This window comes from Peromyscus leucopus, chromosome 6, assembly GCF_004664715.2.
Source record: "Peromyscus leucopus breed LL Stock chromosome 6, UCI_PerLeu_2.1, whole genome shotgun sequence".
Classification (NCBI taxonomy): Eukaryota; Metazoa; Chordata; class Mammalia; order Rodentia; family Cricetidae; genus Peromyscus; species Peromyscus leucopus.
Window position 1 is genome coordinate 37291110 of NC_051068.1, and position 15999 is coordinate 37307108.

The following is a 15999-nucleotide window of genomic DNA, read 5'->3' on the forward strand; positions in this document are numbered from 1 at the left end:
GTCCATCACCTTCCCTATGTTTCTTGATAATCCCTTCCTATTTGATGTCTCTTTTGATTCTCATGCTTCGATAGCCACAAGCCTGATTTTATTCACTACAATATGTTTTCAATCACTTTATACTAATGGAATTATGAACTATGTGGTCTTTGTGTCATCTTTTGGCATAATTTTTGAGATTTATGTAAATTATTGAGTATGTTGATTATACATTCTTTTTGTTTCAAGTTTTATTCCCAACCAGTTTGCCTCGTGCTCATGGACACCAGAAGAGGGCATTGGATCCTCTGTAACTGGAGTTGCAGATGATTGTGAGCCTCCATGTGGGTGCTGGAGAACTGAACCTGGCTCCTCTGCAAGAGCTGCAAGTGTTCTTAACCACTGAACCATCTCTCCAGCCCCAACTTCCCATTGTTTTTGACCAATTAAAGTATTCATAATCTGTAGCCTACTATTTGTATTTTTTTTTTTTTCCGAGACAGGATTTCTCTGTATAGCTTTGTGCCTTTCCTGGATCTTGCTCTGTAGACCAGGCTGGCCTTGAACTCACAAAGATCCACCTGCCTCTGCCTCCCAAGTGCTGGGATTAAAGGCGTGCGCCATCATCGCCTGGCCACTATTTGTATTTTTTGCAAAAAATAGCTATAGACTATTTATAATGTCACTATCAGTAAATGAAGGGTAAAGTTTGGGCTGGCAAAATGGCTCATGGAATAAGGCTTGCTGCCAAGCCTGATGACCTGAGTACACTTCCTGAGACCCAGATGATAGAAGAAGAAAACCCATTCATCCAAGATGGTCCTCTGACTTCCACATGCTCATGTTGGAATATGCGAGTATGCACACACACACATATAGGATAGATAGATAGATAGATAGATAGATAGATAGATAAGTAAATAAAATTTAAGATAAAATTCATTAAGAAATTAAAAAAATAATATGTAAGTTAAGTAATCACTTGATTTAATTAATGTTGTCATTAGGATTGAATAAATTGAATTATTTTTACAGCAGTTATCCAAGGCTCCCCCCCCCCCAAACTGTCAATTCTGGGCTCTATCCTTAGGGTATTTATTTATTTTTGTTTGTTTGTTTTTTACTTCCTTTTTAATTTATTCTTTGTGTCTTTTCACACCATGCCTCCCAATCTCACCCATCTCCCTGCCTCAGGGGAAAAAAAAAATTTAAGAGAAAAAAGTGTTTGGTGGTGGTGGTGGGGATCTCATCATCGAAGCTTCAGTGGAGAGATGTCTCAGCAGATAAGAGCACTGGCTGCTCTTCCAGAGGACCCAGGTTTAATTCCCAGCACTCACATGGTGGCTCACAGTCATCTATGGTGGGGGTCTGATGCCCTCTTCTAATATAAAGGTATACATGCAGATAGAGTACTCATATACATAACTTGTTTTTTATTTTAGTGCCAATTTTGCACATGTATTTAACCTGTCCCTATTTCTTTTTCTATTTTTAGATCACAAAATTTGTCCAGGATAGACATAGAAACAGAAGAAACAGACTTCGTAAAGATCAACTTAAAAAACTCCCTGTACATAAATTCAAGAAAGGTAAGTGAATATTGTTTTCTAACCAATTACATTTAGCATGTTTCAGAATACATGATGACCATACTTATACTACATTCTGAGTCTCAGTTATATACCATGCTCCACACTAACTAACATTAGCAATGAATGTTTATAAGAGGTATTTTTATGCTCTGGTAGCCTGGTAAAGACAGGAAGGAGGCTATGGGGTGGCTATATAGTGCCACCTCTATGTGCTAGTTATTCTAGACAATGTCAGGAAAAAAAATACTTCCTTGTCCCAAGGTAGTCTGCCCTCACTGACCTTCCTCCTATCCTCTCACCTGCTTTGTTATAAACCAATACATGGTGCTGTTAAAACTATAGGTAGCTATTATGGGTTTGCATTTTGCATGTCTTTTAATTTTCATACTAATATGAAATGGGTGCTATCATTAACCTTCCAATATACACAAGGAAGTAGAGGTTCACTGAGGCTTGAACTGTATTGACTGCTAGAGTGGAGTTTAGGTTCGATACTACAGTCAGCATAGAGTCCTGCTATGTACTCAGTAAGCTTCTAGTGCAGGTGGATATTTGCTAATCCTTTGGGCTAGTACTTCCTTATACCAATATAATGTCCTATTGAAAGAGAGTAAAGAACAGACGGTGAGAATAGAAAGGCCAATAAAACATAGTTCCAGGGGATGGCGAGATGGCTTAGTGCTTAAAAGCACTGGCTTCACTTCCGAAGACCTGGGATTCAATTCCTAGGACCCACTTGCTGACTCACAACCATCTGTGACTCCAGTACCAGGGGATCCAGTACCCTTTGTGGCTTTCATGGGCACCAGGCATCAGACATACATACAGACAAATGAATGAGTGAATGAATGATTAATAAATAAAAAGCAAAGTTTCATTTTCCACATAGCTATAAATGCCATTTATAATTTTATCTTGTTTAAAAATATAACAATAAGAAAATAGGAAAAGCATCATATTTTAATTTTAAAAAGGACATAGATGCTATAAAACTACCAGCATGTGAGGTAAGTTATCTAAAAGTTCTTTACAGATCAGACCCAGTAGAAAAGGCTAGCTTTAGGAATCACCTTTTAAAACTCCATTTTGTATGCTTAGTTTTGTATTTCTTAATCCCTAGTTTAAAGACTTTTTTCTTGAATAATGTGAGACAATCTTTTATTTTTTATTTTATTTTATTGAAAAAAAATTTTCATACACTATATTCTGATCATGTTTTCCCCCCCTCAAATTTCTCCCAGATCCTCTCCACCTCCCCTCTCACCCAACTCTATGCCCTTCCTTCCTTTAAACAAAAAACAAACCAAAAAAACCAAGAAAGACACACACTCAAAACCCCCACAGAATCACAAAAAAAAAAAGGAAACCAAAATATACAAGCAAAAAAACCAGTGAGACAAAAAATATCCAACCAAAGCAATATGAGTCAAAAAGTCTACAAAAATACCATTGAGTTTGCTTTGTGTTATGAACTACTTACTTCTGGGTTGGGGCTATTCTTAAATGTGGTTAATATACCCAGTGAGATTCCATTGGAGAAAACTAGTTTTTCCTTTACAAGTGGGTACTAATTGTAGATAGCTTCTTGGTCAGAGATAGGAACCTATGTCCACTTCCCCCTTTCAGTGGTGGGACCTAGTCTAAAAAAATTTTTTTTTCCTCAAACAAAATATTTTTAAAAAGGATGATGTTGAGGGTTGCCAAGATAGCTCAGCTGGTAAAGGTGCTTGCTGCCAAGTCGGATGACCTGAGTTTGATCCCCAGTATCTACGTGGTGGAAGGGGAGAATTAACTACAAGTGTGCACATTCGCACATGCATACACACACACAAAATAAAACAAAGAAAAAGGAGGAGGAGGAAGAAGAGGAGTATTGAGACTACCTTGGGTTAAAATGGTTTAAAGGAGGTTTGCAAGTTGGCTTTTCTTCTAAGATGAGTAGCCATTGACAGAATCAAGAAAGAGCTATCAATCTGTTCCTGTCCGTGTGCGGGCCAGGTGAGGTTTCCTGTGTAATTTTTTCTTGCTGTGTTAAGAGGAGGAGGGTCAAGTATATAACCAAATAGCAGTAAATTACTGTATTAATTATAAATGTGCTGGGGTCACCATTAGGGAGGTAAGGTCTTCTAATTCTGGATACATCTGGAAGATGGAATGCAGTCAATTTATTGATGCACTAGAAGTAGGGGAAGTGAGGAGGCTGCTTTCTGTTTGTTTGTTTCAGAAAAAGGCAAACACCTTTATTTGAGAAAGATCCTTAATTAGAAATAGGCGTGATATAATCTATGGCAGATCAGGTTTGGGAGAATATCCCACCGCTTCATGGATAGCAAGAATTTTTATATATTCTCAACACCCCCTTTTGGAATTGTTTGGCTGTTAGCCCTTCAATGATTTTACATATCTTTAGCTGTCATTTGTTAGCTTGTGACTTATATTTTCACAAGACTATATTCTTGATTTTATTGTATAAACCTGAATTTATTGTATAAAAACCAAAACCCAACTTAAAACTCCCCCTATCTTGATATTTCACATACATTTATTTTTTTGTATTGGTTTGAAGTAGGGCTCCAATTTTATTTTTGGAATAAGGTCCAGTTGTCCAGTATTATTTGTTGAAAAGAACAGTCTTAATAAAAGAGGAATATCTGCCCGAGTGGTGGTGGTGCACACCTTTAATCACAGCACTTGGGAGGCAGAGGCAGGTGGATCTCTGACTTCCAGGCCAGTCTGTTCAATACAGTGAGTTTCAGGACCGGCTCCAAAGGTACACAGAGAAACCCTGTCTCGAACCCGCTCCCCCCCACAAAGAAAGAGGAATATCTTGTCTTCTTTGAGAATTTCATATCGTCAAACACTTACCTTAATTGTATACACCCCCACTACTTCCTCTCACATTTCCCAGGCACCCCAAGATGTGCATGCATCTCTGTCCATCATACCCCCCTCCCCCTTTTTGAAAGCTCCTGAGTCGGGTAAGAGCTCACTGTTGGAATGTTGACTGATCTTTATTGGTTTGATCTTGTGTGATAACTATAACTGTAGGAAGTTCATGAATGCAGAGTCCATGTCATGTTCAGGAGACAGCACTCTGGCTCATACATGGTGTCTATCTGCCTCCTCTTCCAAGATGTTCTCCAAGCCTTGGGGAATAGGCAGGAGTTGATATAAATGTCCCATTTGGGACTAAACACTCAATAGTCACTTATTGGCATCATTTTGATCAATTTTGAACCTGCATTTACCACTGACCAGAAACTTCTCAAGGCTGAAAACAGCACTGATCTACATATATAAGCATCAATATTTAGAAGGAAGATTGATAACATGTCTGTTTAGTAAGACAACAGTATTAGGATCACCACTAGGGCCTCTGACCTTCTGAGCCCATTGACCAAATTTGCAGTAATAGGTATGAATTCCTTCCTGTGGAGCTGGCCTCTAATTCAATACAAAAGTGGTTATTCATCCCCATTACGGATGTACCACTATTTTACCAGTAGACACGTCTTGCCTAGCAGGTTAGTATTGTCGCATTCAGGGTCCACCACCAAGGGAGATTATTAAGGACTTTCCCTTCCCAGCAGCCTGTATGGCACCTTATGCCACTATAAGAGGCAACAGTCAAGGAGAATGTTTCCAGGTCACTTCAACTTGATTTTTTTATGTACTGCAAGCAAAGTATGTTGGTTGTATCTTTAGCAATAGGGTCTTACTCTCTAGTTCTGGTAGGCAACCAAGAACAATGGCAATAGCCCATGTTATTTAGGGGCCTCTGTAACTCAGAGGTATCTCACTTGTGGCAAGGAGTTTTCATTTAATAATTTTCCACCCATGCAGGGTGTCTATATTTAAACTCTTCCTCTTCTTTCTCCCTCTCTTCCCTTCTTTTATTACTTTCTAAAATTAGTTTAAAAGTAGTAGGTTTCTATAAGAGTTTTTCCATACATCTTTACCATGATTGACTCACCCCATTCTCTTCTGTCTCTTCCCCATTGACTAGTCTTTCTTCATTTCCTCAGCCACGTTTTTGTTGTTGTTGTTTGTTTGTTTGTTTTATAATACCAATCATGAATTCTGTCCTGTGGAGTAAGTTTTAAATCTAATTTTAAAAAGCAGTTGGTTGCACCCATAACAGTCATGCCACTGTTGTGCCAGCATGCTCAGCTTGTCTGGGGTGTCTTAGTAGACCACACAGCATCCATATCTGGGCAGAACGATCAGCAACAATTCTTCCCTAGGAATGTGCGTAGTCTGATACTATAGCAAAAAGGAAGGGGGCTTTCAGCTTGGTCTCAGCCTCATTTCTCTGTGTGTGTTATCTTTAGAAATAAGGTTTTACCATCTAGCTCTGGTGTGCACCCAACAGCAGTGAGAATAACTTTATGGTTTGCACAGTATCAGGGGATTCCTTTGCCAACAAGTCATAGGTTGGCAACCTACTCCTGGGACTTAAGATTTTTACCTAGCAACCTATGGCTCCTGGGAATATCTTTCCTTACCCATGCACAGTGACTATATTCAAACACTTGAATACTGATAGTTTTACCATCCTTCCAGGTACCTTTCTAAATCTGTAAGACATACAAGGGTTAGCATTTACAGAAGATGGGCAAGGTCCTTGAAGGCCTGCTGCTGTCTTGGACTGCTATTGAAAAAGTGTTCACAAGGTCTAATACTGCATGAAAAGATCCTATCACTTGTATCAACTGTGTTGTCAGTGTTTTGTCAGCAGCTTAGATGGGGCACTAATCCATCCAACTCTATAACCCACAGTCATTTTCCATGGGCCATTTGGTCCCCTTATCTTGGTGTGTTGCTGCATCTACTGTGGAGTCTATGTGCATCCTCTTAAATACCCAGCAGACTTGGTGAGGCCAGTTTGTGCTGCTTATCCTGGATCAGGCCCAAGGGGAAGCAAGAACAACAGTCTCCTGTGCCTGCCACTGGAGTTGGCTCCCCAGTTCTGATAAGCTCAGGCTAGCACTGTGTCCTTTTCATTTTCATTGGCACAACTGGCTGCTGAAAGCCCCAGTCTGAGTGAACAATCTCTAACTCCAATGAACTTTTTTTTTTTATAGGAAGAAATGTTTACCAAGTACTATGGTGTGAGTGTGCGCTCATATGCACACATAGGCATGTGTAAATAACTGTACACCCCTAGAACAAGCTTAGTCTTTTTCATTTGTACTATTTTTATTATTTATTTTTTCTCCAAACTGTTGCTCAGGCAACAGTTTTCTGCCTTCCAGAAACTAATGTAGCATTTGTCTTTCTGTTAATGTTTTGCTCAGGAACTCCAGAGACAGGCTTTGCCACAGTGATCTTCTGATTGGGCCAGACAGACCCTTCTGTTTGCTTAACCCCTCTCAGTGCCTCTGGATTGCTTTAGGACTTCAAATTCAATTTACATGCTGGACTGCAATTAAGATCTACCAGAGCTTCTTCTACCTTACAAAGATTACATTCTGCCATGAAGCTCAGGAAATCCACTAAATCCCTAGTCTAGTCCAAAGGTCATTGCTGAAAAAAGGAGAAACCTCTTTTTTTTTCACTTATTTTGTATTTGTTTGTGGGGGAGTGCAGGTGTCACAGGACACATGTGAAGGTCAGAGGACAACTTACAAGAGTTGACTCTCTTCTTCCACCGGGTGAGCTTGCAGATCAAACTCAGGTCGAGGGCTTGGTGGCAAGTGCCTTTAGCTGCTGAGCCATGTCGCTGGTTCCCAACAACATTTTTTTCTTCTTATTCTTTTTAAGTAGGAAATTTTATGTGTTTTTCTTCAATGTATGTATGTCCTCACTGAGGTAAGGAGGAGGCATCGGATTTCGTGCCCTTGGAATTAGACTGTTGTGAATTGCAATGTGGGTGCTGGGAATCAAACACAGGTCCCTTAAAGAGCAGTCAATACTCTAACCCCAGAGCTAGGCCAGCTCTGCAACTTCTTAAGTGTCCTGTGAGACAGCGCTATCAGGCATGGAACTGAACATGTGGTATCATCTCTTGCTGCCCTGTTTACTTATTACACCTGTCCTTGCACTGTTATCTTCATATTCATGGAGACTTCAGCCATCAATGACCTAATGACTTGTATGGGCCAATCCATCAGAGACTGGTTTCCTTTGTATTATGTCAATACAAAGTCTTGTCTCAAGGAGGGATGGGTAGATTATAATACTGTTTCTCCACATCCATGGCACTCATATTGCTCCCTCCTGCACCCGTGTCCCATAGTGCTATAAGCCACACTGTTGGAAGATACTGGCATTTTTTGTTTAAAAAATCTTCCCCAATTTAAGCAGTTCGGATGTAGGGTATTTGGTGATTAACATAGTTTCTTTTAGGGGGCTATGATCAAAGCCTCAGTTTGTTTGCTAAATCATGTGTTTGTTTTTCCCCCTCTGCATCAAAGGTCAAACCTGATTGGTATCTTCTATCACATTTACTGTACTCTCTCTGTCCTTACTGTCCTGTTCTGCACATGGGTTCCAGTTTTGGGATTCCCAACAAGAGCTCTTTAGCAGAGATCTAATTTGTACTTTTTCCTTGCATCCTGCCAACTCTAGGAGTCAGCACCCCCATCTTGTTTTCTCCTTTTTACTTATTTCCTGCCACAGCAGAGGTCAATGCAAGGCTAACACTCACATGACTTTTTCCCACTGTAATCCCTCTTGTACTCTGACAATTTCCTCCTGGTAAGATAGCAAGCCCTAGGTGCATGTCTTATGCCCACAGAAAAGCCATGCAACATCTGTCACAACTGCTTTTAGAGATTGCAACATATTCTTTAGTCCTTGGCTGTTTGGGAAGGGAGGTGGGTCTGTATTCTTCAAGGAGGCATGACACCTCATACCACATAGAATATGGCCAGTCTAAGTGGCCAGCTTTCAGGTGGATTGACCTTGGTTTTATATCTTATTTATTTATCTTATATCATCGTTAGGACCTGCCAGTGCAGCAGAGCAAGGAGGCACACCATCCATATCACATAGGGAAAATGGCTACCTCAAAATTACCCCCACATATGCTACACCCTCAGACAGATCTACCTCAGTTTTATCAGCATACCATGGGCCACACAACTTCTCCCTAACTTGCCGGGCAGTAATCCCAGCACTCAGGAGGCAGAGTCAGGCGGATCTCTGAGTTCGAGGCCAGCCTAGGCTACCAAGTGAGTCCCAGGAAAGGCTCAAAGCTACACAGAGAAACCCTGTCTCGAAAAAAAAAAAAAAAAAAAAAAAAAAAAAAAAAAAAAAAAAAAAAAAAAAAAAAAACCTTCTCCCTAACTCATCTTTGGTTCCATCCGTCCCTTTCAGGTGCCAGTTGTATTGTACAGCTTTTCTTGGGAAGCCATGAATAAAGGTTTATTCACCTTTGATAGGGCACTGAAGACAGACAAAACAAGTAATTCCACCTTAGTCTAGCATGGTGAACCAATGGATTTATTGAGGTTACTTATAGGAGTATGGGAGACTCAAAGGTAGTGACATCCCTGGATAGTGGACCCCAGCATGGGCAATGACTGTATCCCTGAAGTGCCACATGTAACTAGTAGTTCCACTAAGAGCGTCTCATCTCTCCCGTGAGTGTGTGCTGTTTCATATATAATCTTTGAGAGGCGTCATATGAATCTCTTAACTCTTGTGAGCTTCTCGAATATTATGAGTCTCAGTCTTCCATGTTACAGCTCAGAGCACCCTGTTCCCAAAAATCCACATAAATAATTTAAGAAATGAATTGACATGGATCTATAGGTATCTTAGTTATTTTTCTGTTTCTGTGATAAAATACCATGAGCAAAACACCTTAAGTAAGAGTCTGTTTCGGCCTGTGTTCTGGAGGGAAGAGTCTTTGATGGTGGGGAAACAGGGCAACAGGCAGCTGGTATAGTGACAGGGGCAGGAAGCTGAGAGCTTGGATCTGGCTTTGGACAAATCAGCTATGAAAAAAGATTTTTAGACAGTTGGTGAAATCTTAATTTACTATGATATTAATTCTGATATTAAGAAACTGTCATTTATTCATATTAGGCATGCTAATATTGATTATGCTTTTAATGCTCTTATTTGATATATAATATGTTAAGAGCCGGGTGTGGAGGTGCACACCTTTAATACCAGCACTTAGGGGGCAAAGGCAGGCAGATCTCTGAGTTCGAAGCCAGCCTGGTCTATAGAGTGAATTCCGGACAGCCAGGACTACACAGAGAAACCCTGTCTCGAAAAACTTTTAAAAAAGAAGTTAAAGAAAGCAATGGGATACTTACCTGGGACTACAGCTAAGTAGAGATCCAGAAGTCAGTGAGGAATATTGTTGTAGTATCTTCCCTACAGGGACCACTCCACTTTAGGAATTACAGAGCACCAGAAATCCCATGACATCAGAAGTCATTTTATTTTCTGTGTCTGGTTCCTTAGTTCTCTCTTATCCCTGAAGTTCATTCAGCATTACTTATGCTTTGTAGAGCACATTCATGGGGAGATGTATGAGAGTTTATAGTAACGAGGAAGCTGGCAGTTAGTATTTTAGTAGGCTAGCACTTCCCCCAGCACAGTACAGTAGAAAGAATGAACCGTAAGACCCCACCCTACCACTTGGATGTGACCTGAGGACCCACTTAACCTAACTGTCCTGATAATACTTGTGCTGTGCATCTTGCTCACTTATGAGGAAAAGCAATGCAAAACTATGTCTTTTCAAATTTCCGTGGGCTGACAGGAAGAAAGTCCAGAACTGTACTGCTATAATAGATAGCGAATCTTCAAAATCCTGTAGGCCAGGTGAGCTTCAGGATGTCTTAACCTTCGAAGAAAAAGAAACCTGAAGTGCGATCTAAGAGTTTTTATTGTGTCCTGCAGGACTGTTGTTCCTTTCAGTTACCAGGATTGATTATTTTCCCCAATTATATTTGTAAATGAATGTGTGCCTATTACTATTAAAGACACATTAGAAAATTTACGAGGAAAAATATGATCTTAATTATCCAACAGTTTCTAGGACAAATATCAGTTTTTTTTTAAACTTTCTTTATATTGCAAAGAAAGGAAAGAAAATACTAGAATAGAACACTAGTATTTTAGAATGTGTATAATTGAAGAAAATATTTTATTTTTATTTTATGTGTATGTGTGTTTTGCCTGCATGAAAGTACATGCACCACATGCGTGTAGAGGTCAGAAGATGGTATCGGATCTCTGGTATTGGAGTTACAGATGGTTGTGAGGTTTATCCACCTCTCCAGCCCAGGATGTATATAAATTTAGGTGTCTTGAAGTCAGCTCTGGAAGCGATTTTACACCTTAATTTCCTAGATGGCTGTTTAAGAATACTTCTGGGCTAGGGAGGGCGCTCAATGCGTAAAGCACCTGCCGAGCAGGTGTGAGGACCTGTTTGGATACCCACAGCCCCCCAGCCCCAAGCCAGTAGTCACCGTTTGTAATCCCGGAGTTCCTCTGGAAAGATAGAAGGTGGAGGCTGAAGAATCCTCCAAAGGTCAGCTAGCCTGATGTATGCAGCAGGGAACAAGAGATCTTGTCTCAAATAAGGTAGATAGCAAACACCAACACTCAAGGTTGTTCTCTGACCTCCATACACATGTACAAATGAAAATATACAGACTAAAAAAAAAATTCTAGGTACTATGAGTCAAAGGGCAATATTTAAATATGACTAGAAATCTTAAGTACATATGCTAGGATACAGTTGCAAAGACTTTTAAGTATAGAACGTTGTGGAATTCTGGATTTCCCCATATATTGTGTGTAAGATCTTGTACAGTTTCTTAACCTTGCCATTATACTTTTAATGTGTAAAAGTGACCAAGAGTACCTACTTTGGGGTGAAATTTCCTCTTACTTTAAGTTACCAGGCCCCTACTACCCACTGTAGCTTTACAAGAGTATTTTCCAAGGTGACACAAATAAATATGAGGCAGTGTGTCTTGCCATTTAATAACTAGTCCAGGACAACAAGGGCTTTCTTCAAAGCATACAGAACACCAGGCTCTATTCTGGTCCACAATCAAAAACTTTATCTTTGATTCCTATGCACAAGTAAATACTATAGCAAAAAGTACAAGGTCAATATAAAGTCATCATTTAGAACTGTTCACAGGACATGAAAACTCAATGACTCTAAAATATCAATTTTATACACTCACTGACAACCCAGAAAACAACTACGTTTATTAGTTTCTTGGGTTACAAATTATGACAAACACAATATCTTAAAACAATACAAATGTATTACCTGTAGTTCTGTATAAGGACTCTTGTGGCCATACTGAATTCATGTCAAAACATCCAGCTCTTCTCCCTACCTACCTTGATCCCTGTTAACTACAACTCTTTCTAATGGGTATATTACAAGGTAATGAGACTAAATGTTTGACATGTGTGATAACATCTGTCATGATTTAATTGCTTAATGTGTTCAAACTTTACCCTCAAAATCCATGTCAATGATTCATCTGTATAAGTTATCATAAATATGTTAGAGCTCTTTAATATTTCTAGTGAAGACATGTCTAATCTGTCTGACTGAACTCCACAGGAGTCTAACATGTATACACATGAATTTGTTAAGAGTGTATTTGGTAATGATAATACAGTAAGTTATTGGTGAAATTATTATGGCCACTTTATGTAGTTAAAAGGAAGATTTATTTAGTGGGTAACTTACAAAAAAGGGAAAGGTAGGTCGTGGGGTCTGGGGAAGTGGTGTTCTCTGGAGCTCTACTCGGTCAACCTCCACCGTTTAGGGTCCAGGAACAGAGCCCATCCAGATCTCAGGTCTCTTGGTGCCTCCCTGGCCCCGCCTTGTAGGCGTGACAGTTGCTGAAGCCTCAATGGGGGTTAAAATTTCCAGATCAAAGCTAAAATGACTACCCACTACAGTAAGCAAAGTCAAGGTACTAGCAGAACAAAGATACTAATTTTCTTTAAAGCTTTCTATTTCGGATTCTTCTTACTGTGTTTAAATGATTAGAGGACATTGAATGACTTGCTGAAAAGAGTCATTATTCCCTTATGTATGGTGCTCATCCTGACTATCTTCCCAGATCGTGACTTTATTTCTGATACCTGTGTAGGTCAGGCAGTGAAACCCTCTTTTGTTTCCTAAGGTCATTTTTTAACGTAATTGGAAAACACTGAGCAGTCAGAGGTGACAAAGTATTTTTAAATACCCGCCCCCCCCAAAGCAGCTGTATTTAAGAGTACTGCTTTCCTTCCTTTAAAAAAATGTATCATTTAGAGCTGGGCGGTGGTGGCACACGCCTTTAATCCCAGCACTCAGGAGGCAGAGGCAGGAGGATCTTTGTGAGTTCAAGGCCAGCCTGGTCTACAGAGCAAGATCCAGGAAAGGTGCAAAGCTACACAGAGAAACACTGTCTCGAACCCCTCCCCCCAAAAATGTATCATTTGAATACCAAAAGAGCTCTGAATTAAGGAAACTAGATATTATAAGGCAATGAACAAGGGTAAGACAAAAGTAGCAACTACATTACTGTTAAGTAGTCATTTAGTGAATACCTATTTCCCTGGCCATTAGATTGCCTATTATCCTAAATACCACAGAACTGGCAATATTGGTTATTTGAAACCAAAAGTGTCTTCACTTCGGATCTGTTTTTAATTAACATATTATAAATACTTGAAGCTTTTGATGTGCTTTTGTGTGTAGGGTGGGGTAAGGATGTAGGTCAGTGGTAAGACTCCTGCTAGCATGCCTGAATTCAATCCTACCATCAGCCACAAAAATGACTCAGAATTTGAGGTGTTTGGTGAATTTTTTTTTTAGTATAGGATATTTCAGAACTAACATTCAAATGCTTAAGTAATGCTCAAGTCTACATATTCTTATTTATAATTTTCTGTTACAGGAGATGAGTATGATGTATGTGCTATTTGTTTGGAGGAATATGAAGATGGAGATAAGCTAAGGATCCTTCCCTGTTCCCATGGTATGAGTAACCGCATACCTTGAATTCGCATATAATTTGATTTTGAGTTCTGTATCAAGGGCGAAGAGACTGAAATACAAACTAATGGGTAGATGCGATTCTATAAAAATGTGTGTACACAATGTGTACCAATCACTACACTAAATGAACACAGCAAGAAATTAAATGTAACAGTCTCTTAATACTATAGAGTTAGGCATGATTAACTCAACATGAATGTCTATGGACCTTATTTTCCATATTTCAGTATCATCGTTCTGTGTTGTCATAAAAAGAAAATGTTGCATAAAAATACCAAATTTCAGCAACTATTACTACTGAGATCATAAACTTCTTCATAAAGAGCATCTTATGCCCTGCCAAACCAAATCAAGTATTGAATTTGAAAATTAGTGCTTTTGTGTAACAGAATTGTCGTACTGAAGATGTATATTTTGCTTCAACAGCTTATCACTGCAAGTGTGTAGATCCTTGGCTAACTAAAACCAAAAAAACCTGTCCAGTCTGCAAACAAAAAGTTGTTCCTTCCCAAGGTGATTCGGACTCTGACACAGACAGCAGTCAGGAAGAAAATGAAGTGTCAGAGCACACCCCTTTACTCCCCCCTTCTGCTTCTGTGAGGACCCAGTCATTTGGGTCTTTGTCAGAATCCCACTCACATCAGAACATGACAGAGTCTTCAGATTACGAGGAAGATGACAATGAGACGGACAGCAGCGATGCAGACAATGAAATTACTGAGCACAGTGTTGTGGTCCAGCTGCAGCCCGATGGTGAACAGGATTACAACATAGCAAATACTGTGTGACTTTCAGGTGATTGGTTTATTTCCCTTTAAAATGTTTATTTAGGTACATGATTTGATTTTTCTGCTCTCTTTAGAGGTTTCTGTAGAAATAACTTATTTTTTAGTTTTCTAGTGTAATCACGTTCCTGAAATAGGCTATTTGATCTATAATACTGATCTTCAATAGTGTACATCCATTTCACTAACAAGTAACAGACTGGTGCTGTAACTCAGGCATCAAATTAGCTCTCTGGGATGATGAAATGTAGCTAAGACACTTTACAAATCCTCAATATAGCTTGAAATGAAAACCTAGATCACAGTATGCAAATGTCTTACACATGAAGTCTGCCTATGGTCATCTATCATGAGCTGAAACAACTCTCATTTCCATAAAGTTGCCTAGGACTGTTGGGTTGGCACATGTCTGTTCTGATATTTCCCGTCATGATTAGTGTGTGGCAACATGCAATTTAGGATTTTTCTTCTTAGAACCACAGAATCTAAAAGATGTCATTTTCCTTCCTACTCAACTAGTTTTTCCTCATAGGAAAGGTCTAGTGTAAACTTCAAATATTTTATTTTAAGGCTTTTAAAAACACTATAAGTGTTATGAGTTTGACTCCCCAGGAATGTCTCTGGACCTTACTTTCCATATTTCAGTATCCTTTTGTGTTGCAATTAAAAAAATGCTGCATAAAAATACCAAATTTCAGCCAACTGTTAATACTGAGATCATATACCTCTTTATAAAGAGCATCTTATGCTAGTTAACCCTGCTGAACCATGTGCAGAGGAAACTGTTCAAGTATTGGGTTTGAAAATAAGTGCTTTTGCTTAACAGAACTAATGTATTGAGCGATGTATTATGAAAAGCTAAATTATATAACACTGTAACTATGTAGAAAATATACTTAAATATAATCAGATGCTAAGAATTTTTATATGGCCTTGTATGATGGGAGCTTCAATGTTAATAAATGTTTTCCACTTTAAAAGCCACGAAGTATTTGTTCTGATGAACTCTTTTATCACATTAATTAGCCTTACATGCAGGGTGCTATAAAGGAAAATGATTGAGATCATACATCACCTTAGGATTTTATACAACGTTACTTACTAACTACTCACAAGCTTTTAGGCTTATCCACCAACGTTAACTACAGTCAAGATCATCCCCTAAGTAGTGTAAATTAAGGTACTCTGTTGTAAATTGTGGCACATGCTTTACAGTAGATGTATCTAGTGACATGGGAAACTGAATAAAATCATGTTATAGAATAAGTCTATCAGGTGTATGAGCTTTTCATTATTTTTAAGAAATGCAGTATTTTGGCCGGGCGGTGGTGGCGCACGCCTTTAATCCCAGCACTCGGGAGGCAGAGGCAGGCGGATCTCTGTGATTTCAAGGCCAGCCTGGGCTACCAAGTGAGTTCCAGGAAAGGCGCAAAGCTACACAGAGAAACCCTGTCTCGAAAAACCAAAAAAAAAAAAAAGAAAGAAAGAAAGAAATGCTGTATTTTAAGAGAAATGTAACACTAGGAAAAGAAATTTTAATCTTTTGAATTCTCTTTAAAAGTTTTATACCATCTTTGTTTTGAGACAGGGTTTTCTCTGTGTAGCCCTGACTGTCCTGGAATTTGCTCTGTAAACCAGGCTGTCCTCGAACTCAGAT

The 15999-nt window shown here is 39.2% G+C and overlaps 1 protein-coding gene across 2 annotated transcripts in view; it reads left to right on the top strand.

Moving 5' to 3' along the window:
• Rnf13 (ring finger protein 13) overlaps positions 1 to 15608 on the top strand; it is an 86390-nt gene extending 70782 nt beyond the window's left edge. Inside the window, exons 9-11 of one of the 2 annotated variants that reach the window (XM_028882158.2) lie at positions 1475 to 1568; positions 13457 to 13537; positions 13984 to 15608. In XM_028882158.2, coding sequence (XP_028737991.1) covers positions 1475 to 1568; positions 13457 to 13537; positions 13984 to 14345 — 537 coding nt within the window. In that variant the 3' untranslated portion in view covers positions 14346 to 15608. The remainder of the gene's footprint in view (positions 1 to 1474; positions 1569 to 13456; positions 13538 to 13983) is intronic. The other variant, XM_028882157.2, reaches the window with a different exon arrangement.
• The last annotated feature ends 391 nt before the right edge of the window (positions 15609 to 15999 follow it).